Source organism: Phyllobates terribilis, unplaced genomic scaffold (assembly GCF_046119375.1).
Source record: "Phyllobates terribilis strain yellow unplaced genomic scaffold, ASM4611937v1 Scaffold_5__5_contigs__length_657084704, whole genome shotgun sequence".
NCBI lineage: Eukaryota > Metazoa > Chordata > Amphibia > Anura > Dendrobatidae > Phyllobates > Phyllobates terribilis.
The window spans coordinates 231,129,824-231,156,160 of record NW_027362765.1 but is presented as its reverse complement, the minus strand read 5'-3'; the positions used below and the strand labels follow the sequence as shown (position 1 = coordinate 231,156,160).

Genomic DNA, 26,337 nt, shown 5'->3' with positions numbered 1-26,337 from the left:
GTCCCATGGTTAACGTTTTATTTGTACTTTCCTCACCCTCCCCAGGATAGACTTTGCAGCATATGATCACTTCTATGATAACCGCCGCCCTATCCTCACCTCACTTACAACCAGCTGCTGCATCTGAGTATGAGACGCACTCATTTATAATAATAATCTTTATTTATATAGCGCCAACATGTTCTGCAGCGCTTTACAATTCAGTTCTGCTGTAGATTTTCATGCAAATAAAAAACATTACAGGATATTACAGTTCCAGCAAAATGGATGACATGTATATAATCAAAAAGTCAGCTCGCTCATAAGAAGATCCACTGCACGGAGACTTGTAATGAGGCGAGAGGTAGGAAGAAGCAAAAAAAAAACAGTGAACCAGCATCAGAGTCCTCTATTAAAAACCATACTTTATTGCGCATAAATAGAGAAAGGAAGTCACAACTTCATCTCTAAAAATCATTAAAAAACTCTGCAAACGCATTTCAGACTGTTTTAATCATTGCAGGTTTTTGCTTCTGACATGTATGCAAATCTCACGCCCCTGGGCCTTTTTTTTTTTTTTTAACACTAAAGAGTTTGAAATGCGTTGAGTTTTTGAGATTTCCAGCATGTCACTCTTGTCGTTATTATGCGTTTTATTTGCGGGTTTTCCCCATAGACTTAAATGAGATGCAGAAAATCAGCATATAAAAAATACATATATGTTTCTATTGCGTTTCTGCAGCAAAAATTGATGTAATCCACACGACATTATCAATAAAGCTTTCAAAGCTCAGCAGAAAGGAAGTTTACAAAATAAAGTAGTTTTTTTAAAACACAATCAAAAAGAAACAAAAGAGAAAATGAAAAAAAAAGTGATTCAAACACATAAAATAAACACTCAAAAATGCAACAAAAAAAACCCCACAAGTAACCTAATGTAGCTAATTGAAACATCAAATGCTGCAGAAAATCTGCAGCGTCAAAAACTCACCAAATAATCACTGTGTGCACATAGCCCTAGAGGATAATTCTGCTGATTGTGAGACGGGTGATTAGAGACAAGTCTGTTACCAATGGGAGAGAATTTGTGGTCTGAATTATGGGGGGGGTTCTACAGCTAAAAAAACCCCAAAAAATTTCGATATAGTCTCTTGAAGAATACTAGGGAATATAGGGGTGCTCTTTGTCCGTGGTCAGTGTGGTTAAAAAGAACACGTCTTGCTCTTGCCTCCAGACGGCTGTTGTGCCCTGCAGTAACAAACAATCCACGGATGAGCGCAGTATAATAATTCCATTCTGTGGTGGAGCTAAAGGACAACTGAACAGTGCCACTGATTTCCTGATCTTCCTCTGGCAGCAAATGTTTTTTTCCACCTAATTCGAGAGTAGCATTGTATGTAGACAGAGACGCTGATTCCAGTGATGTGTCACTGGGCTGCTTGCTATAGTTCTTATAAAATCACAGTTTTATCAGCAGGAGATTATCACTACAGGACTAGTAAATCGGCTGTCATGAAGTACTCTATATTCAAGGGCTCTGTATAACCCCGCCCACACCACTGATTGGCTGTTTTCTGCATATGTACACAGAAAGCAGGACAATCAGTGGTGTGGGCGGCGTTATACAGAGCTCAGCATTCAGAGAACTGCTTGATCTGCAGCAGAGAAAACAGGGATTTTATCAAAACTGCATCAAGCAGCCCAGTAAGTGATACATTACTGGACAGAGGGTTTCTGCCCCTACATCATGCTGCTCTCGGAGTAACAAAAACCTGGTGATAGATTTCCTTTAATGCTCAACAAGGACTAATCATCATCTGGGAAATTTTGCATACTTTATGTTCCTCTGCCTCTTTTAATTCATGGCAAAAATTATGTAATTATGACCAGAGAATGTTTACCCAGCTACCTCAAATAACTGAAAATAAAACACATTTTGTTTTTTTACAAATCAAGTAGAGGAAAAAAATGAGGACATCTCTTTGAAATGAGCATTTTTAAAATAATTTCTGTCCCTTGTCTAACAATGCAAATCAGCCTGAAGTTAAAGAGCTCAGGTACATGTAGTGAAGCAAAGGATAAAAATGGAGAGATAAAAAGCGCAAATAGGGTCTTAACTGGTACTAAAGTTATGTAAAATATTATAGGTACACTCACCTGATAGGGTAGTGAAAGTCACAACTGCTAGAGAAGCATGTAAGGGCAGCTGCAGGACCACCAAAGGAATACGATGCATTAAATGAGGAATACGGTGGTTCAAAATCCACGCAGCCCGAGATACAATCACACACTGAGGTGAAGCAAAAGTTTATTGTGTCAACGCATTTCAAGGTTTTCACACCTCTTCATCAGGACCAAACCACAATGATCATAAAGAGATGATGAACTTACATCCCAGTTCATCTCTTTAGGTTTTCTGTTTCAGTTTGTTTGCAGTCAGTGCCTATAAAAGGAGTGGCCTGCCTTTTCTTTTTGAGCTGGACATTACATTCATGTAGTTCCCCATGGCTGTCACTAGCTGGGTCTGCCCTTCTCAGCCCTTATTCACATGCACATCACTTGACAAATGGTAAGGCTTTAATATTAAAGGTTAGGACTGTCCCAAATAGGGTCACTGTGACGTGGTGGGATGGCTTTTGCATTTTAACAAAATTATGTTAACTAAGCACCCTATATTTTTTCATGCACTACTGGTGTTCATTTATTTACAGCAGGGTATTTGCTTATTATATTTTTATCTTGGGTTTTAGTGCTTATAACTAGTAGGCAGCTCTTGCACTTGTTTGATTTGCAGAAGGGCCAGTCATGTCCACAATTCATGTACATGTATGGTGCAGGTTTTAGAACCGCCATTTGAAGGTAGCCTTCTACTGTATGGTCACTATGGCTTGATCATTTATGGGGATAATTGACATCTAAGCATGGTGTTTATCACATCTACCTTACCATACAGAAAAACCAAGACTGGATTCTCAGTGGTCAGCCTTCTTTTATTTTACATTTCACATGTCATATAAATCCAACTTGACTACGTCATAAGCACCTATAGACTTGTGGAGAAACGGTTAATAAGACATTTATTCCTGCTCTGTTCTCATGTGCTCCATGTACTTTCTCATCTTCTCAATCATCCATGGAGGAGCAGTAAATGGCTTCAGCTCATCTAGCCGCAGCTCCCTGCTGTCTCTGTAAGATATCAATAAGAATCGGGGAACAAGTCAATGGAGATGTAAAAGAAAAACAAAACAGAATATAAAAGTAGAAGGCTGACATTTTGCATGTTCTGCATAGTCTTATACCACTTGCATTCATATACAGTACCTGTATTCATCTGTATTTGACAAATCAAGGATATCTGCTTCCAAAAGTATATACACCTGCAATATAAAAAGTATGAACAGTCAGATCTCATAGTAATAAACGGCACTGAGGGCATATGCAGTATGGTATATGTAGATAGCTCAGAAATGTACCATTTTACCACCGGTAGCTCTCATGTACTGCTTTTCTGTCAACCACTGTTTGTCCTGAGGGTCAACTGTATACTGCGAGAGAAACAAAACAACTATAAATTTGGTGAAACCCTTTTATGTGGGTTTACTTTTCAAAATGGTATATGCAAAATTAATTACATTGGAAATCTGTATTTATTATAAATACAGCTTAGGAGACACTGAACATGCTTCTAGAAAGTTTTCCGCAACATTATAAAAAAAAGAGTTGCTGTCATCCAGCATTCATAGTGTCCGAAATAATAACCTGTCTAGTAATAATAAAAGTAGGAATATTTTATTATTTATCTACTACTGTATATGTTACATTATTGCATGGAAAAGTTCAACTACTTCCAGACCACCCTTCGACTTTAAACATCTGGGCTCTCTGCAGTAGTGATCTAAAACATCACTGCGTAGAATAGCAACTGCCGGAGGACATCCAGCTGCAGGAGTGGGGAGCCAGCTGCAGGAGTGGGGAGCCAGCTGTGAGACACAGCCAGACTCTCCATACAGAAGGCAGGGAGGGTTTATTACTGGTTCCTGGATTATGGATGAATGGCCGACAGAATGGTGAGCTCTCACTCTCCCATTTTTTCCCAATTTATTACCAGCTCTGTCTTTCTGATTGCATTATACACAGCGCTGAAAGAGTGCTGTGTATACAGTATAGGAAGCACTAACAGTGCTTCCTCTTCCAGACGCAGAAGTCATGTGATTATTGGGTTCAAGGAGGAAGCAGGAGCTGCTGATTCCTAATAGACTCTGATCAGCTGTGTTATGCAGGCAGGAGGGTGAATTTGCCCTTTAACTAATATACAAGGCACAATGTGTGAAATAAATGAATAAATAAAACACAGAAAAAAATACAAATAAAAAAGGTTGCCAGTGCAAAACGCTTACTAGCGCAACCCCCATTGAGAAAACCCCCATTTGTCCAATATATAAAAACTAGCTATTGAGCCCGTTCTACGCTCGGGTGGCAAGCATTTTTTATTGGTATATGGTCTCCCATGCTGGTATTTGTGCTGCCCCCATCCTGGTCCTTCATCCTGTTATGTGCTGCCCTCATCCCTACCCTGGTATGCATGGCACGCCTCATCCCTATCCTGGTATGCATGGCACCCCTCACCCCCAATCCTGTTATGCATGGCACCCCTCACCCCCAATCCTGTTATGCATGGCACCCCTCACCCCCAATCCTGTATGCATGGCATCCCTCACCCCCAATCCTGTATGCATGGCACCCCTCACCCCCAATCCTGTATGCATGGCACCCCTCACCCCCAATCCTGGTATGCATGGCACCCCTCATCAGGGTATGCATGGCTCCCTCATCCCTATCCTGGTATGCATGGCATCTCATCCCTCATCCTGGTATGCATGGTACCCCTCATCCCTATCCTGGAATGCATGGCGCCCCTCATCCCCAATTCTGGTATGCATGGCACCCCTCACCCCCAATTCTGGTATGCATGGCACCCCTCACCCCCAAGCCTGTATGCATGGCATCCCTCACCCCCAATCCTGTATGCATGGCACCCCTCACCCCCAATCCTGGTATGCATGGCACCCCTCATCAGGGTATGCATGGCTCCCTCATCCCTATCCTGGTATGCATGGCATCTCATCCCTCATCCTGGTACGCATGGTGCCCCTTATCCCTATACTGGTATACATGGTACCCCTCATCCCTATCCTGGTATGCATGGTACCCCTCATCCCCCAATCCTGGTATGCATGACACCCCTCATCCCCAATCCTGGCATGAATGGCACCCCTCATCCCCAATCCTGACATGCATGGCACCCCTCATCCCGGTATGCATGGCTCCCTCATCCCTATCCTGGTATGCATGGCACCTCATCCCTCATTCTGGTATGCATGGTACCCCTTATCCCTATCCTGGTATACATGCTACCCCTCATCCCTATGCTGGTATACATGGCACCCCTTATCCCCAATCCTGGTATGTATGGTACCCCTCATCCTGGTATGCATGGTACTCCTCATCCCTATGCTGGTATGCATGGCACCCCTCATCCCCAATCCTGGTATGCATGGCACCCCTCATCCCCAATCCTGGCATGCATGGCGCCCCTCATCCTGGTAAGCATGGCTCCCTCATACCAATCCTGGTATGCATGGTACTCCAACCCTCATCCTGGTATGCATGGCCCCTCATCTGAATCCTGGTATGTATGGCCCCCCCCAGATTCCTATCCTGGTAGCATGGTACCCCTCATCCCCCAATCCTGGTATGCATGGCTCCCTCATCCCTATCCTGGTATGTATGGTACGGTATGCACGGTACCCCTCATCCCTATCCTGGTATACATGCCCCCCCCCCCAGATCCCAATCCTGGTATGCATGGCACCCCTCATCTCCCCAATCCTGGTATGCATGGCACCCCTCATTCCCAATCCTCGTATGCATGGCACCCCTCATCCCCAATCCTGGTATGCATGGCACCCCATCTCTCATCCTGGTATGCATGGCACCCCTCATCCCAAATTTGATATACATGGTACCTCTCATCCCAATCCTGGTATGTATGGCACCCCTCATCCCTCAATCCTGGTATGTATGGTACCCAATCCCTCATCCTGGTATGCATGGCACCCAATCCCTCATCCTGGTATGCATGGCTTTTTCATCCCAAATCCTGGTATGTATGGCCCCTTCATCCCTATCCTGGTATGCATGGCACTCCTCATCCCCCAATCCTGGTATGCATGGTACTCCTCATCCCCCAATCCTGGTATGCATGGCACCCCTCATCCCCCAATCCTGGTATGCATGTTACCCCTCACCCCCCAATCCTGGTATGCATGGCACCCCTCATCCCCCAATCCTGGTATGCATGGTACCCCTCACCCCCCAATCCTGGTATGCATGGTACCCCTCACCCCCCAATCCTGGTATGTGTGGCTCCCTCACCCCCCAATCCTGGTATGCATGGTTCCCCCTCATCCCTTTCACGGTGCACACATACAAAAAAATAAACACTTATACTCACCTTTCTTCCCTGTGCTCCAGCGCTGCTGTGTCCTGTTCTGCCAGGGGATGAGTGCGGCGCCGGAGTATGCGTGTGCCCATACAGCGCTATCCGGCGCCATTTTGCTTAAGACACACTATTCATGATGTGATGGGAGCAGGATCTGGGCCCCAAAATGTCACTTAAGAGTTGGTAGCATTGCTAGACCTCAGCTACCAAAGGCAGTCATCATGTCAGCTTGGCTAAGTCTTTCATTGAGATTCTACATAGGACCTACTTGATTCTCACCAGGGTCCACTACTTTTTCCCCAAATCATCTCCTCTCGGTTTCAGGAAAAGCTTAAATACTTGCTCCACAGCAAATACAAGGAAAGGTGGTATTGTCCAAAATGTCTAACTTTTCATCCCACGTGTGTCAGTTAATATCTCTGGTCTTAGCACCTTTCCCCAAATAGGACTGTCTACTAGCCATGAAAACTTCCATGGTTTTCTAACCAAGTTCATAAACAATTACATCTGTATGACAGAACGTATCCAAGTCGCTTCCCAGTAGAAATCTTCACACCTCAGCGTGAATGTGCTTAAGTCCACAGTAACCCATACAAAGATCCTATAAAAAAAATAAATGCCATCCGGACAGACTTGATGGAGCCCTGTCTGAAAACTTGGTAAACCTGGGTTGATTTTATTGATATTTCTGGTCTTCTTCCATAGCATGCATCCCTAGGCCTTACTACTTTACCTACTTCTTCCTAATCAGTCTCATTTTGGTCATTCCTCCCTCTTGTTTGGTTGTACTTGGCTATAAAGACTACTCGATGAACAAAAATCCACATGTGTACTAATGCCGGTGGACCAAGGGGAATACAGGGTACAGCGCATATAGCAAACTGCTGCCGGGGCACAAACTTAATAGAAATGGAACAACCCCTTTAATGAATGAGTTGAGTATGAAAGTATGTGTCACTTACTAACAAATATTGACTACCAAAAATTGTGTCCCCAACACATTTGTTAAACAGAACCTGTCATGTTGAAAATGGCATCAGATCTGCAGGCAGGATATTAGAGAGCAATTAAACAGGCATTTTATTTACTGAAATCCCTGGTGTTTGCATGTATGAGTCCAGTAGGCGGTGCTATTCAGCGACTGACAGTCTTCCCCTGTATGGCCATGCATGCATGCACAGATAGCTGTCAATCACTGGAGTAGGACCGCCCACTGGACTCATATGTATGCAAACACCAGGGACTGAATCTTTCCCATCTGTTCAGCTTCTCCTTCTCTATACCATGCCGTTCACAGATCAGACTACATGTAAATGTCGCAGGTTCCCTTTAAAACATACCTGTCATTTTATATCTGACTTTCTTGAGTAAGCTGTTGTGTGGTGTGTGAATAACACAATTTCTGGCCATTATGCACTCTTCAACATTGAAAATGCAACACCAAGAAGGAAAAGTCACGAGATTATGGAAAACACAGGATCAATAAACATGTCAATCATATACAAATGATGAAAAAATGGAAATTCATGTCCTCATTAATAACATACCAAGATGTATAAGTGCAGGGATTTCTGTGCGTGGCGTTGATACATAATACTGAATGAATCAAGATGTTTTGAAAACTTTGTTTCCATTTTTTCAGCATTTTCATATCATTAACATTCCTATCCATCCTGTGATTTCCATAATTCCACGGCTTTTCCTTCTTGGTGGTGCAATTTCAATGTGTCTTGTATTATTCATTATTCAACAGTTGTATCCTCCATCCCCAACAGCTCTAATTATAATTTTCAGTTCTCTTTAAGTTAAGTTAAGTAGAAGGAGAGTAGCTACCTTTATGTCTACCATACACAGTACACATAGATATGAAGGGTTCCTATTCTCTTGTCTCTCTGTAGCATCAGTAACAGCATAGAGGCCATTATAAAGAAGTAGTGAGCAGTGTAGCTGTGAACTCAGCACTATGTGGCGATAAAATACTTTGTAGAAAGGAACAGAACCATTAACATGTGTCTGTTCCTTTTCCTCTCTCACTCTGCTTCTACGCCCCTCTCTATACACTTCAATAGGCAGATATATTTTGATACCTTAGTAAGCTGGAAGTCAGCCTTTTTTTTTTTACTAAAATACACTATAGTAGTTTTTTAAAGTGATGGGTTCAGGAGGCAAAAGGGATAAAAAGTGGCTAATAAGTGAAGTAAAAAAACTATTTCACTGAACACTTATTTAAAAGTTTTATTACTATTGTTTTAGCATAGTTTGTTGCATATATGTTAAGCTTTATTTCTTATTACCAAGCTCCAGATCCCTTATTTACCTGGCACAGCTATCTATCTAAAAGTAATATATTCCGAGGTTTGAATGCAGCTAGATATGGCTGCATGTGGCTTTATTTCAGACACTCTTTCCTTATTCTATGCTTTACATACCTTAAAAAGCTGTGGGTGTTTTAGATAAATACGTCCCCTGGTCCCTCCCATTCCTAAAGCCCTAAAAGAGAAATGAAAAAAACACTGATAAACATTATACACACAAGCAGTGTGCAGCATTTTTTCCACACTTGCCTAAAACTGGCAGAGTAAGTATGCTCTCAAAAATAGAAGTGTTCGTTTATTTTTATGAATTTCCAAAATGTAAAGTGAATGAACTAAAGAGAAATCTACATCAAATCAATATTTGGTGTGACCTCCTTTTGCCTTCAAAACAGCATTAATCATTCTAGGTACACTTGTGCACTGTTTTTTAAGGCACTTGGCAGGGAAGTTGTTCTAAACATCTTGGAGAACTAACCACAGATCTTCTGTGGATGTAGGCTTGTGAAAATTCTTCTGTCTCTCCATGCTGAGAAATACAGACTGATACTTATCCATAATGCAGTACCATCTTGGAGGCGTCTGATTGGCTTCAAATTTATTCTGCAGCAGGACATTTGTCCAAATATACAACCAATGCCATTAAGTACTATCATCAGGGTAAACAAGAACAATGAGTACTGGAAGTGATGATATTGCCCCCCACAGAGCCCTGATATCAACATTGAGTCTGTCTGGGATCACATAAAGAGTCAGAAGGATTTGCACAAGCCTACAAACACAGATCTGTGGTAGTTCTCCAAGATGTTTGGAACAACCTCCCTGCCAAATGCCTTGAAATACTGTGTGCAAGTGTATCCAGAAAAATAGTTGCTATTTTGAAGACAACATTGCATTGTTAATTGATAAAAATAACCTATTAACACCTCTATTTTTGAAAACTTCTTACTTTGCAGCATTTTTCCACACCTGCCTAAGACTTTTGCACAGTATTATACTGTAGATGGTTAAATAAAAAGATCAAAAAGCCCATTCTTCTTACTTATTAGCACGTGATCCCAGTACAAAGTTAGTTGTCTCATTCAGTCTTGCTGGATCCCACTATAATAGAATAAAAAAAAAATCAGTTTAAAGAGTGGATTAAGTGTTTTCTCATTACAAATGATAGACCATGTTCCCAGTTGCAGGGTGACCACTGACTTGATGTTTCTATGAAAACTTTCTATTTTTGCTTTCACTATGAATACTATGGACTTTAACAAAAAAAAAAAAAAAAACTTTCTAAGAATTTATACTTATATATGAATGTTTGCTAAATCAACAAATGAACCTTTGCCTGACGGCTTTATGTAAATATATGGCGGGTAGCAGTGTGCCAGTCTGCAGAGCTGCTATATACTTTAGAAAAAAAAAAATAGAGGGCACTGCCACTATAATAGGGAGGGCACCGCCACTATAATAGGGTTTACCTTAGGCATTCCAAAACAAGTAAATGACCACATTAAAAAAGAAGTAAGCCAACAAAAACAGATCACCTAACAATAATAAATATTATTATTCTCTTAAATAGGAGCTGTCACAGGAAGTGATACTGGTATTATTAATAGCAGATTGTGAGAAGGATCATTTAAAACATAACTTTTACTAAACATAAGATAAAATACAAGCTGCAGTCCATTCTGTCTACACACAGGTGACCCTGCCACAGTTAGAGTGGTATGGTCCACCTGTTCAACCAGAATTAGGCAATCACATCAAAAAGAACAGAAGAGGCCACCTGCCCAGGTTAAGGTCAACCTATGTGAAACACATTGAACAAAGCTTTACTGTTCAGCAACATTCAATGTTTAAAACCCAGATGGCCACCGGAGCTACTGGCAGCTGATCAGTGGGGGTGTCAGGTTTTGGACTCTTATCGATCGGATATTGATGACGTATCGTAAGGATAGGTCATTAAGATCATAGACCAGACAGCCCTTTAAATAAATATAGGTAATAAAGAAATAAATAAACTATAAAATACAAAACATTACTGTACTGGTTGAAGAAAAAAAGCGAAAATGAAGGACTTAGATTTATCTGTACAGTACACACTATATACTATCTACAGAGCTCCTGTGTATAAAAGGTCACTAGTGGTAATATTAGCAATAATTACAATGGCTTTTGATAAAAATCAATATGGTGATATTATTCAGTCATCACAGTATGTGGTGGTAATACGCGGTCTGGTCATGGTGTGGTGGGATCTGTCCCTTATATGTGGTATTTTGATCTAGATATAGTGGGCTTTGCTCAGTAACACTAAGTGGTGATAATATATGGTCATGGAGTGGCGGGATTTATCCCTTTTATATGGTATAATTGGTCTTAGTGTAGTGGACTTCGTTCAATAATAGGATGATGATAATATTTGTTATTTGGTAACTGCATGATTGTATTATTTAGAAAATTAGCTTATTTCAGTATGATTTTTATATTTTTATAGGGGGGGGGGTGTATATGTCTTTATAGGCTATAACAACACTACTTAGGCACATGCATCTGGGCAACCAGCTGGTGATGCCCACGTCTAAGTTTTGCCTTGGGGCTCTTATGACACTAGTTATGCCACTATTCTTGATCCTTAAACTGTTTATACAATTACAAAGGACTCCCGCATAATTTATACAGCCTTCTTTGCCAGAAAATGGTGTTCAAGTCTTTCTACACCAGCTGCGTAAATACTTTTATGCCCAAAAAGACAAAATTATTCTAGGAGTGATACCTATTGGCTAACCATCAGGCAGGTTTACAAATGAATCTGAGACAAGAGCACAACATTTAAGAGATGTTACAACAGGACATTTGTGCATAAGGGTGGATTGGGAGTAGCTGAGGTTATTATGAACATGTCAGATTATATCCAGATAACTTTTGGACAGAAAATACTATACCCTGCTTAAGGAAGATCCCACCAAAAAGTACACAGAGGAACGTAAAAATGTCATAAATGGGTTTGACTCTACATCATCCTCTCTATTGGACCTATTACCAGACAATCCCAAAAAAATACCTTCTACTTGTTACCTAAAATACACATAGAAGACAACCCATGGAGACCAATCATTACTGGTATTGGGACACTAACTGAGAATATCTCAGGATGGGTGGAGAACATTCGGAAACCGTTGGTGAGGAGCATAGTTATATCCAGGACAATATGGACATTTTCTCCAAACTCTCAGCCCTGGTCCACTTCCAGAGGACACAATATTAGCCACCATGGATGTAGAGTCTCTTTACTTCAATATTCCTCATGAGGATGGGATTACTTAATGAAAAAAAAAAAAACCAATCTGACCACAGAACCAGCTCATGTTTGTGCTCCATTGCAATTACTTTTCCTTTGAAACAATTTATGCCAACAGTGTATGGGCAGCGCCATGGGAAGAAAAATGTCACCACAATATGCCAACCTGTTTATGACTAAACTAGAGGAGGAGTTTTTGTCATCTTGCTCTATTAAACCTCTAGCATACTTCTGCTACATTGATGATCTGCTAATAATCTGGACAGGCTCAAAAGATGATCTGCTGACCTTCCACGATAACTTCAACAAGTTCCACCCAACCATCAAGCTCACCCTCAACTTCTCAAAATCTCAAGTACATTTTCTGGACACAACCATATACATCAAAGAGAACACCATACAAACATCAGTTCACCATAAATTCACAGGCCATCCGGCCTATTTTAGATATATCAGCTTTCATCCAAGACATGAAAAATCTAGAATCTACAGTCAAGCTCTGAGATACACTGTTCAGTCAGTGAGGATGGAAAACTACACCTGCTATCACTGAGGAATACATTCCTACAACAAGGATACCATCCACTGGTAATAGATGAACAGATCCACAGAGCTACAAGGATCCCAAGAAGCAGCCTCCTGGATTACAGAGGGAGGACAACAACAGAGTACCTCTTGTGGTCACATACAACCCCCACATGAACATCCTAAAGAAAACGGGTGCTGATCTTCATCCCATATTGCACAGAGACCATAGACTGAAAAAAAATATTCCCATATCTACCATTCCTCTCCTACAAACACACCCCTAACTTAAGAAATCTCCTTGTCAGAAATGTCCTCTCATCATTATCAGAGATGGGCACATTCCCTTTAAACAGCAAAAAATGCAAGACTTGTACCCACAAGCACAGTCCGTTTACCCAACACAAACCAGGACTATAAGATCATGGACTTATTTTCACATACATGATACTGTGTAGAAGGTGTCCTGGAGCAACCTATGTTGAGGAAACTAAGCAAAAACTACACAGACATACTATAAAGAATGAGCTGGAAACGCCTGTGGGGAAAAAATTCCCTGGACCTGGACCCAGTATGACAAATTTAAAAGTCTTAATACTGAAAGGTCATTTTAAAGACGATAGAGAGAAAAATCGGGGAATTCAAGCTGATAAAGATGTTCACGTCTTTGACAACAGGAGTTTTTCAATGAAAAATGATTATTATAGATATAATGAGTTGGATTTCAAATCATCAAACTCCTAAGCCATCATTCCCACCACCTCTCTATTTGTAACAAATTCCTTAATTTTATATCCAAGGCTTATCTCTAGGAGGTATTACCCCATGAAGCCCATGCACAAATGTCCTGTTGTAATATCTCTAAAATGTTGAGCTCTTGTCTCAATGATTCATTTGTAAACCCGCCTGATGAAGGAGCCTCTGTGCTCCGGAAGCTTGTAAATATCATTTTTATGATTATCTAGTAAAGGTATCACTCTTAGAATACTTTTGTCATTTTGGGCATTTATTTACATAGAATTTTGAGCCTAACATGATACCACAATATAATAATTTTTTTTATTGTACACCAGCTGCAAAACATGTATCTCGGTTCCTCCATACAAAGGATACTTCGAACTGTACCTTTGGCCCTTCACGTCTGATAGGATCACCAACTTTGGGTTTTAAACTGCAAAATGAACAAAGCAAATACAAATCAGTCCACATACAGCCATTATTGCCTCCATGACTAACTACCGTATTTTTCGGATTATAAAACACACTTTCCCCCCCCGAATTTCGGAGGAAAAAATGGGTGCATATTATAATGCGAAGCTACAGTATTTTACCTGGGGGGCGGTGTCGGTGGAGTGGGTCACAGATACAGGAGGTTGGCGGCGCTGGCAGGAGCCGGGCGATGCTGCGGGCCCCGTCCTCAGAAGAAGGGTTGCTGATTCAGGATCACCTGGGCAGTGGTGGTGGGAAAATGGCCGCTGGAGCATACGCAGATTGAAATCTCAAGAGACGAGATCTCGTCTCCCGAGATCTCATCTCCCAAGATCTCAATCTGCGCATGCTTCGGCGGCCATTTTGCTGAAGCCGACTGCAGGGCTATGTATGGGATAGGGAACCTCCACTCAACGCCGACTTCTTCTGAGGATGGGGCCGCAGCATTGCCCCACTCGCGCCGCCACCACCACCACGTGATCCAGAATCAGCGACCCTTCTTCTGAAGACAGGGCATGCAGCATCGCCCGACTCCTGCCTCTGCCGCCAATCTCCTTTATCTGTGACCCTGGCTCCTGTGACCCCCGCTCCACCACCGCCCCCTTCCCCAGGTAAATGGAAGGATTATAAGGCGCACCATTTTATTTACAAAAAAACATTTGTTCCTATTTTGCAGCCCAAAATTTGGGGTGCTTCTTATAATCCGCAAAATACGGTACTATTTATTATTTTGCTTATGCTATTATTCCTCCCCTTCTTAGAAAAAATAAATAAAACTTGCAAAAAAAAAAATTGGTTTCAGTCGTCAAACTCGAAAACCATAAGCTTGTTAGTGGCGTGAGCTGTAGATTTTATTGGTAACATTATGGGGTCTATACAACTTTCTGATCTCTTTTTATTGGCCGTTTTTGAGAGGTGACAGCTTTTTTTCCCCAGATCTACCACTGCGGAGTAGAATTTTTAGATTATGTCTGACATGGATTCTAGTTAACCATTTCTGCAGTATCCCCAGCATACCAACATGTTATTAGACTATCCCCGTCGCTTCTTCTCCCCACTAAGCATACCCTGCATGTCTAACTGGGGCCTCCAACTATTCAGAAAACCTCCGCTTCAGAAAAGCTATTACCTATAGAGTTAACATTGACGTATTACATGCACATCTAGCTTCCAAAGGGGTCGTCTTGCTTAACCCCTTCCTGATGTGTGATTTACATGTATGTCACATGTCAGACAGTGTTTGGGAGCCTAGCTGAGCTGCAGCTACACATGGCGGGAGCCTAATATCCTATACAGTTGATGCCTGTCTGCAACTGTTTGAGTGCAATAATTAACCCCTAACTTACTTCATTCAATTTGTGGACGTTTTTGAACGGCCTCTGATCCGCATCTCAACATGTTTGGGATCATGGTAATTGTAATGGCCTGGAGAATCATGCTGCCAGGTCATTTTTACTGCACAAGGAACACGATAAAAACAAAACTTAAATAATAGCGGTATTTATTTCTTCCACCACGCCCCCCCTCCCCCCCGATTTTAATGCACTTTTAATTTTTTTTTTCCTGGGTTCAAGTACGTTGCATGGTAAAATGAATGAAGTCATTCAAAACTACAACTCGTTCGCAAGAAATAAAAAAGTCATTGCTCTTGGGAAAAAAGGGAGAAAAAAATGAAAGCTTGAAAACAATAAAATAATGCCTTTTGCCGCAGAGCATGTCGAGCAGCGAACCACTTGGGTCCCACAGATGTAATCTAGACCGCTGCCGATGAAATGACTATTTATACTCACGATGTAAGGCCTAAGGAATTCCGCTCATTTAATGAGCTTGGTCCCGGGGGGCGCCCCTTTCTCTGTAATATAAACACAATTTTCAGATCCCCTTTTAATGAAGACATAATTAGCAACCCTTCAGGTTGTTTACTACCTTTTTGGGAACTGGACTCCTCCGCAGAAATGAGTCATCTTCTGCTATTCTTGTTCTCTGAAGAGAGAGAGAAGAACAATAAACGATTAATGGGCTTGTCTCAAGTTCATAAATGGGTGACATTGCAAAGTTCTTGTAAAAACAAGAAACTTTACACGTTACCACTTATTAAAAATCTTCTCCGGAGGGAGTTTCAATTTTGTAGTATACAGCTTGTAGCCTAGGTTACCGTCCAGCTTTGGAGTCCCAAGAATGGCTGGTTACCTAATCAAGGAGCACACGATGTGAGCATGCTCTATGCTTTACAAGCCTGCTTGCGCTGCTGAGAAGCTGGACAAATCCCTGCCAGCTGAGGCAAGGCTGCTACTAGCAGCATGGGGAGAGCACATCGCGACCATGCCACTGGTCTGATGGAAGAAGTCCACGCAAAACGCGCGTCGGGATTGCATAATCACGGTATTTACACAGGGAGTAATGGGTAAGCGCCATTTTTTTTTTTCACCATACTAATAGTAATCTAGTGTTTAGGTTTTAGCACTATATTATACTGCTCGACCTCACTTAGTATGATGTACTTGATATTTATATAGATATATTATTTGAATTGCTGCTAATAATGTGCCCCCTGTACTTCCTGTCATTAACCACGATATTGCCAGCTTGAGTTCCCACCTTTGATCTGGATTTTATGTATGTATATTTTTGTTATTGTACTTTTTTTTTTAGAAATAAAATTTGTAGTTTTATAATTGGCGAATATGACTCCTTGTAAGATTAAAAAACATCCTCCCCATAGCCTGGAAGAGGTCATTAATATAAAGTGATAAAAGATGATTTCTCAACAACAGGGCATCTGATATGAGGCATATAGGTATCACTCTCCTCAGCTATCTATAACCTCTATGCCCATATTAATAGTTTAGATAGGTCAAATGTGGTGACAACTCCTTTTAAAACATATTGTAAAAATCTCTTGACATATCTTGCTTGATTTGTTAAAGGGGTTTGTCCACTACATGACAACCTCAGGTGCCCAAGATAAAATAATAAAAAAAAAAAGTTGCCTCCTGGGGAAGCAATATCAGCGCTGGGTCTCCCGGGGCTCACGTCGCGTGACATTTATTATGTCATGTCACCGCTGCAGCCAATCAGCGGCCGATGCTAAGCTGTAAAGCTATAGTTACATAACAAATGTCCCATGATCGTCTGACTGTCCTGAGACAGTGTCTGACATTCTCAGCTCTGATTTGACACTTCTACTCTGGCAAAAAAAAAGGTAACTCCAATGTGCCAGTTTATATAGTCCTTCAAATGTCCATATAAAACTGGTACCGGAAAAAACAGTACTGGTGTCACCAGTGTTTTGGATCAGTGTTTTTCCGGTATGGATAAAGAAATAAATGACAAAGCTTCTCCTATACTTCGCAGTGTGAATGCCATCCATGTGCAGTACGTGTTTTCCATGGACCCATAGACTTGTATTGGCCCTGTTCATCCGTGCTGCTGTTAAAAAACGGACTCGTCTCCGTGGGTTTTGCACGGACACACGGTCTGTCTAAAAACACTGACATATGCACAGCCCCATAGGTTATAATGGGTACGTGTGGTATCTGTTAAAAAAACAGATACCACACGTACTGGAAACACGGACATGTGAAGGAGGCCTTATGCATTTCCAGGAGGAACAATGTGGTAAAAAATAGTAATGGATTGCAAATAGAAAATTTTGTTTTTCCTCTAAAAAAAAAATGGACATACAACAGTAAGTTAGGGGATTTATAGACAATACATAATATACAGTACAGACCAAAAGTTTGGACACACCTTCTCATTTAAAGATTTTTCTGTATTTTCATGACTATGAAAATTGTACATTCACACTGAAGGCATCAAAACTATGAATTAACACATGTGGAATTATATACTTAACAAAAAAGTGTGAAACAACTGAAAATATGTCTTATATTCTAGGTTTTTCAAAGTAGCCACCTTTTGCTTTGATGACTGCTTTGCACACTCTTGGCATTCTCTTGATGAGCTTCAAGAGGTAGTCACCGGAAATGGTTTTCACTTCACAAGTGTGCCCTGTCAGGTTCAAGAAGTGGGATTTCTTGCCTTATAAATGGGGTTGGGACCATCAGTTGTGTTGTGCAGAAGTCAGGTGGATACACAGCTGATAGTCCTACTGAATAGACTGTTAGAATTTGTATTATGGCAAGAAAAAAGCAGCTAAGTAAAGAAAAACGAGTGGCCATCATTACTTTTAGAAATGAAGGTCAGTCAGTGCGAAAAATTAGGCAAACTTTGAAAGTGTCCCCAAGTGCAGTTGCAAAAACCATCAAGCGCTACAAAGAAACTGGCTCACATGAGGACAGCCCCAGGAAAGGAAGACCAAGAGTCACCTCTGCTTCTGAGGATAAGTTTATCCGAGTCACCAGCCTCAGAAATCGCAGGTTAACAGCAGCTCAGATTAGAGACCAGGAAAATGCCACACTGAGTTCTAGCAGCAGACACATCTCTACAACAACTGTTAAGAGGAGACTTTGTGCAGCAGGCCTTCATAGTAAAATAGCTGCTAGGAAACCACTGCTAAGGACAGGCAACAAGCAGAAGAGACTTGTTTGGGCTAAAGAACACAAGGAATGGACATTAGACCAGTGGAAATCTGTGCTTTGGTCTGATGAGTCCAAATTTGAGATCTTTGGTTCCAACCACCGTGTCTTTGTGCGACGCAGAAAAGGTGAACAGATGGACTCTACATGCCTGGTTCCCACCGTGAAGCATGGAGGAGGAGGTGTGATGGTGTGGGGGTGCTTTGCTGGTGACACTGTTGGGGATTTATTAAAAATTGAAGGCATACTGAACCAGCATGGCTACCACAGCATCTTGCATCGGCATGCTATTCCATCCGGGTTGCGTTTAGTTGGACCATCATTTATTTTTCAACAGGACAATGACCCCAAACACACCTCCAGGCTGTGTAAGGGCTATTTGACCAAGAATGAGAGTGATGGGGTGCTACGCCAGATGACCTGGCCTCCACAGTCACCAGACCTGAACCCAATCGAGATGGTTTGGGGTGAGCTGGACCGCAGGGTGAAGGCAAAAGGGCCAACAAGTGCTAAGCATCTCTGGGAACTCCTTCAAGATTGTTGGAAGACCATTTCCGGTGACTACCTCTTGAAGCTCATCAAGAGAATGCCAAGAGTGTGCAAAGCAGTCATCAAAGCTAAAGGTGGCTACTTTGAAGAACCTAGAATATAAGACATATTTTCAGTTGTTTCACACTTTTTTGTTAAGTATATAATTCCACATGTGTTAATTCATAGTTTTGATGTCTTCAGTGTGATTGTACAATTTTCATAGTCATGAAAATTAAGAAAAATCTTTAAATAAGAAGGTGTGTCCAAACTTTTGGTCTGTACTGTAGATGTATTAGTTGAGGGACTCCATGCACAGATGTGAGTAATAGGGGGACAGCTGGTGTTTGGGAGCCATATACCCACAGCTGCTCTCAGGATCCAGGTGCAGTTTACAGTGCCCAATATCTGCCAATGGACAGAGGCTGCTGTGAGTTCCCTCCGCATTTATAAGGAGACACACACAGGGCCCGTACTATTTGGCAGGGGGCACACTTCCCTGTGACCTCAATTCATTAATATATAATGCATCTTAGAAGCCATAGAAATACCAGGGACAATCCAGGTTTAATTCTGGACAACCCCTTTAAAGATGATATTCTGGGGAATCTATGTAAATGAAGTTCTCCAATATATAAATGAAGGCTGGCATTACACCTCCACATGAAAACACCTGCAATAACTAAAGCTTTCATCTTACCTTCACAAAGCTGCCCTCTAAAACAGGTTTTACTACGGCCTTGTCTCGATCTGTAAACAGCACCTTGGCCTGTATTAGGGAACAGGACAATACTTAGAAGTAAATACACCGGTCTACCCAGGTCTGCCAACCTAACTTTACGTATTACCTGCTCCAGGCAACTACGGCAAGTCTCCCGAATCAGCTGTTCTGGGTCCACCTGATCTCCGACATTCTCCCTCACATTTGTCGCAGCTTTCTGGAAGAACTAGGAGTTAAAGACAATTAGAACAGACATGGCATATTAAACTAGAATATTACAGCCATTGTGCTGCACAACACAAGCAGACCACTCACATACAGAGACTGCAAAGTGACTTCATATTAGCTACCTATCATGTTGTAGAATCCAGCCATAGAATGAGAGCTGATTACTCCTAGTTTATTCATTCTCCACCCACCTAGTCTGAGTGACAGCTGCAGCTTGTACTGAGCAGGGTGAGATCTCAGCAGCAACCGGGAGGAGGGACACTGAGGAGCTATCAGGCTGGGTGGATGATTCAGTTTAAACTTTTACATTGCAATGATGTAATCTATGCCAGCGCAGCTCTTGATGAGTACTTGGCTGCAACACAGATGGGTGCACAAACTATCTTTTCCATACACAAAATCACTTATGTGTCTTGCATTGAGCTGAGTGCGGTCCATGTGCAAACTACAAGGCCTACACAATGGCCGAAAATATGTTCCTCTGAACGTAACCTTACGTAGTAGGATGTCTGCCTTTAGTTACACCAAGTATGAAGAAGTCTGATAAAAGACTGATCTAGAGGTTGGTCATATGCACATTTCTGGTAAAAGATCTGATGATGGCTTCAGAGCTGGTATTCAACAGAGAACATGACAGATCCTTATGCACCATAAACAAGTAATGGGCAGTGTAGGATGACAAAATCTTTACCTTCATGTATTTATCAAAAACGCCTTGAATTTCCTCATTGATGCTCGGCTGCAGAACTGCACGCAGCAGATCCATGGAGACGGCTGGGTCAGTAAAACTGTAAGTCAGTAAAAAAACAAACTATACAGATTAATAGCAGGAAAAAAATAGAAAGGTGCAGACTAAATAGCAAGGCTCCTAGAGTCTTACCTGACTGCAACATGAGCACGGCGCCCCCTACGCTGCACTTGCCTGTGCTTAATCATGATATTCCATGGGTTCTGCAAGTAAAACAAAGAGACCAAAGGACAAGATTAAGGACTCCCAGAAGCCAATGCTCATATATGTTACTGGAGCCTAAAGCTTTAAGATCTCCCTGCTGATGGCATCAATGTAAGATGGTGTGTAAATATGGGTGCACTTTAGGTAGGGGCACTTACACAAGATATCCGTTAAAAGTCTAAAGGATTATCGTCCTTATCGTCCAGAAACTTTGAAGCCAATAAGTGGTCTGCCTAAAAGAGGAGGGTCCAGAATGAAGGGAACGCTCTGTCTAAAGTGAGTGATCCATTTTAAACCAGTAGATACTAGGAGAACCACATAAGCAGCCCTCAGACATACCGATCCCAATTATTAAGTGGAGTAGCACAACGGTCCTATCTGTGAAGGGCTTGCCTCCGATCAGCTTGGGTGACAACGCTCACAGTAGTAAGTAGGGGCTATACTAATAGAAATTATTAGATTTATCACCTCCCACTCCATGACGTAGTATTATATTATGGTGCTTCCGAAAGTGCATGAAACAGATCCAGGTCAGAGGTGTTATACGGTCCACAATTGCCTTTGAATGAAGTCTATCAGCACAGATTGATTGTTCAAACCAAGTACAGCCGCTTGGTGCACCCTTGGTGTGGCCAAACACTACAGTGCACCTTCCCACCTGCTTGTTTTCCATCTATCTCAGCTCTTCTCTGGCTCTATGAAGCTGGAGCTGTCAATCAAAGAATCAATATATATGGAGCTCTATATGGTGCTCTGCTTACATATTCATCTGTATGCTCTTATGACAGCTCACTGATCGTTCACTGACCGGCCTCCTATTTTACCTAGCCCTGCACTACTAGATGCATTATGTAAAATAGGAGACAGGTCAGTGAAGGCACAGTGAGCTGTCATAAGAGCATACAAATGAATATGTAAGCAGAGCACCAGATAGAGCGCCCCCACAGGTCGCCCCGGAGCACGAGCATATCATTATCTCCAAACTGAAAGTAAAGATTACACAAGAACCACAGGACGGATTTCATCAACCAAGGTATCATTCTAACCAGTGTATTGGCGCCCACCTGACAGTGTATGTAGTTTACTGAGCACAATCCTGCTGACAGGTGCATTTTGTATGTTATCTTCCCTTAAGATGTGAAGGTTACATTTTACTATATTAGATATAGCTGTAAAAAAAATGCACTATAAATTAGTGCTAAGATGGGAATTATTTTTAAAAGCTTTGTTCTTATAATTATTTTTTTAGAGTTTTTATTTAACAAAGAATCCCTTGACTTTAAATCCACAATTTGAGTGGCACGAGATAGAGACCAGGAGGAGTAATGTCTGTTGGAGTCTATGTTTAAGTAAAAAAACCAAAAGCATATTCATTATTGCCAACTCCGTAAAAATCTGATCTATCAAAATAATTTAACCCATAAGGTAAGTGCCAATGTTTTTTGGCAATAGAAAGCAATCAAAATATTCCATGTACCTTAAAATGGTATGTTAAAAACTACAGCTACCCTGCAAAAAATATGCCTTTTCAAAGCACCAACCACAGAAAAAAAATGATGGGTCTTGGAAAATAGTGACACAAGCAAAATTTTTTTATTTTTACAAACAAAATTTTTTCCCACCAATAAACTAATAAAGAAGAGTTTGGTATTATTGGAATTATACTGACCTGAAAATCAAGTCACTAGGTAACATTTACCACGCAAAAAAATGAAACTCAAAAAATAATGGCAGAACTGCATTCTTTTCACCTCACCCAACTTGAATTTTTTATTCCTCACACCGCCCTCCCCTGCTGTACATTGAATGGTGTAGTTCAAAACTACAATTCATCCTGGAAAAAATAAGCCCTCATAAGGAAATGTCGACGGAGAAATGTAAAAAAAATATATAGCACTCTTGAAAAAGTGGGAGGAAAAATTAAAAGCACAAAAATGACAATTGGCCACGTTTGGAAGGGGTTAAAAAGTTCTCATAGACCTGTAACAATGCAGGGTGCACAGATTCCCAGAGAGAATAGTGCTACAGCAAATGCTAATGACTTAGGGTCACATTACCAGACTGAATACCCTTTAAAACCCCTTAGTCAGATCATGTCTGTCACATACACCGATCCCTTACATGGAGGTGATCAAGTCTGTCACATACACTGATCCCTTACATGGAGGTGATCAAGTCTGTCACATCCATGTAAGGGATCAGTGTATGTGACAGACGTGATCACCTCCATGTAAGGGATCAGTGTATGTGACAGACTTGATCACCTCCATGTAAGGGATCAGTGTAGGTGATCACATCTGTCACATACACCGATCTCTTAAATGGAGGTGATCACGTCTGTCACATACACTGATCCCTTACATGGAGGTGATCACATCTGTCACATACACTAATCCCTTACATGGAGGTGATCACATCTGTCACATACACTGATCCCTTACATGGAGGTGATCACATCTGTCACATACACTGATCTCTTACATGGAGGTGATCACGTATGTCACATACACTAATCCCTTACATGGAGGTGATCACGTCTGTCACATACACTGATCCCTTACATGGAGGTGATCACATCTGTCACATACACTGATCCCTTACATGGAGGTGATCACATCTGTCACATACACTGATCCCTTACATGGAGGTGATCACATCTGTCACATACACTGATCCCTTACATGGAGGTGATCACGTCTGTCACATACACTGATCCCTTACATGGAGGTGATCACGTCTGTCACATACACTGATCTCTTACATGGAGGTGATCACGTATGTCACATACACTAATCCCTTACATGGAGGTGATCACGTCTGTCACATACACTGATCCCTTACATGGAGGTGATCACATCTGTCACATACACTGATCCCTTACATGGAGGTGATCACATCTGTCACATACACTGATCCCTTACATGGAGGTGATCACATCTGTCACATACACTGATCCCTTACATGGAGGTGATCACGTATGTCACATACACTGATCCCTTACATGGAGGTGATCACATCTGTCACATACACTGATCTCTTACATGGAGGTGATCACGTCTGTCACATACACTGATCCCTTACATGGAGGTGATCACGTCTGTCACATACACTGATCACTTACATGGAGGTGATCACGTCTGTCACATACACTGATCCCTTACATGGAGGTGATCACGTCTGTCACATACACTGATCCCTTACATGGAGGTGATCACGTCTGTCACATACACTGATCCCTTACATGGAGGTGATCACGTCTGTCACATACACTGATCCCTTACATGGAGGTGATCACATCTGTCACATACACTGATCCCTTACATGGAGGTGATCACGTCTGTCACATACACTGATCCCTTACATGGAGGTGATCACGTATGTCACATACACTGATCCCTTACATGGAGGTGATCACGTATGTCACATACACTGATCTCTTACATGGAGGTTTTTATGACTCTCACATACAGTGGCCACCATCAGCCAGGTACATACATACAGTAGTGTCACTATCGCCCATACAGCCAGGTTGTGCATTCAGTCCTGCCAGCCCCGTCCGCTGCAGTAACACTAACCGGTGATGCTCGGTCCCCGGGGTCTCCATCCTCCTCTCCACAGCTCTGGCCTTTCACTTCCGAATCGTTACTAGTCCCCATCATTGATTTCAGTAGCAATCCCGGACATCACATAAACATCGGCGCGATGACGTCATCCAGACGCGCCCTCCTCCTGTAACCACAGTTACGGCAGCCAGCTCGCTCTTGCGGTCTATCCCCGGACTCTCTCACTGTACGGTGTACACATGTAGTAGTGTGCTAGTGTCACAGGTAGCCATGTGCTAATGTATGGCCCTCAGCAGTCTCTGTGCTCCCGGGACAGGGTGAGAGACAGTCCATCCACTTGGAGGTTCATTGACATTAGTGATGGGTAGCTCCTGAACGAGCCGGCTTTAAGAGCCGGCTCTTTATAGTGAATCATGAGTTGGCTCCTGGCAGGGAGCCAATTGAAATTTAAACGGCTCTTTGCCAGTTCACGTTCCACAGTCAGTCCCCTCCGGCCCCGCCCCTCCCTCCTCTCTGGCCCCGCCCCTCCCTCCCTCCTCTCTGGCCCCGCCCCTCCCTCCCTCCTCTCTGGCCCCGCCCTCCCTCCTCTCTGGCCCCGCCCCTCCCTCCCTCCTCTCTGGCCCCGCCCCTCCCTCCCTCCTCTCTGGCCCCGCCCCTCCCTCCTCTGGCCCCGCCCCTCCCTCCATCCTCTCTGGCCCCGCCCCTCCCTCCTCTCTGGCCCCGCCCCTCCCTCCCTTCCCTCCCCTCTGGCCCCTCCCCTCCCTCCCCTCTGGCCCCTCCCCTCCCTTCCTCCACTCTGGCCCCTCCCCTCCCTCCCCTCTGGCCCCACCCTCCCCTCTGGCCCCACCCCGCCCCTCCCTCCCCTCTGGCCCCACCCCACCCCTCCCTTCCCTCTGGCCCCGCCCCTCCCCTCTGGCCCCACCCTCCCCTCTGGCCCCACCCCGCCCCTCCCTCCCCTCTGGCCCCACCCCTCCCTCCTCTCTGGCCCCGCCCCTCCCCTCTGGCCCCACCCCACCCCTCCCTCCCCTCTGGCCCCACCCCGCCCCTCTGGCCCCTCCCCTCCCCTCTGACCCCGCCCCTCATTCCCCTCTGGCCCCGCCCCTCCCGGCCCCTCCCTCCCGGCAGTAGTCACTGATCTTATCCAGGAGACTGAGAATGCCTGCTCCTCCTGCTGCCGCACATAGCACTGACTCACAGCCCTGACCCCTCCAATCTGTGACAAGCAGCAGTCAGGCAGTCAGGCACTTTATTAAAGGAACACTGACATCTGGATTTAGCCTGATTATAGTTATTTACCGCCAGCTTGTAAATCCTCGCTGAGCGAGGGAGAAACAGCGGATGTAAATGTGCGTCCCTTGTTCTCTCCCATTCACTTGAATGGAAGAGAACAAATGATCCAGCGATGCATATGGGCAGGGCAGATAAGGATCTCCTCTGCAGACATACCATCACTGGATGGAGCATCACTGGATCGCAGGCTCGGGTGCTGCATGGTCCATGCGGTCAGTCAGCGAGCGCTGGCCGACAACATGGTCGCATCCTGTGTGTCTTTTGCTGAATAGGGCTCCGGCACAGGACAACTTCCATGGAAACCCATGTAAACAGTTACATAGGTTTTTATGGAATACCAGCAGGATTGAAGCAGAATTTTTAAAATAAGTATATGGAGAATATACCTATTTTAAAAAGTTCTCTTCAATTAATGGCACTAATGCCCATGTGATCCAACCCCTTTAATGACATTATATTAGTGATGGCAAAAGACATTGGTCCTTGATGGGACACCAAAAAAACAGTCTTTTCCAAAACAGATAATAACAGAAGAAATAAACTGAATCAGTCCATCCAAGCTATGGCACTTAGTTTATCTATCCAATGGGCCCTAAAGACAATTTTAGGCTGCCTTCACACTTTGTGGATTTGCAGCGGAGTTTCCATGCAGATCATCAGCGTGGAAATTCCATGGCATTTACAGAAGCCAACAGTGG

General features: G+C 42.9%; 1 protein-coding gene across 1 annotated transcript; it reads right to left on the bottom strand.

Annotated features, from left to right (window-relative positions):
• Positions 1 to 286: 286 nt before the first annotated feature.
• DNTTIP1 (deoxynucleotidyltransferase terminal interacting protein 1) lies at positions 287 to 24,749 on the bottom strand. Its single transcript, XM_073683887.1, has 13 exons — positions 24,362 to 24,749; positions 20,715 to 20,785; positions 20,526 to 20,622; positions 19,734 to 19,832; positions 19,586 to 19,654; positions 15,746 to 15,802; positions 15,610 to 15,671; positions 13,736 to 13,781; positions 9,836 to 9,894; positions 8,911 to 8,971; positions 3,453 to 3,524; positions 3,301 to 3,356; positions 287 to 3,165 (listed from the first exon to the last, which is right to left on the bottom strand). Exons 1-13 carry the CDS (start codon positions 24,443 to 24,445, stop codon positions 3,057 to 3,059), a joined length of 942 nt encoding a protein of 313 aa, XP_073539988.1. The 5' UTR covers positions 24,446 to 24,749; the 3' UTR covers positions 287 to 3,056.
• Between the last annotated feature and the right edge of the window lie 1,588 nt (positions 24,750 to 26,337).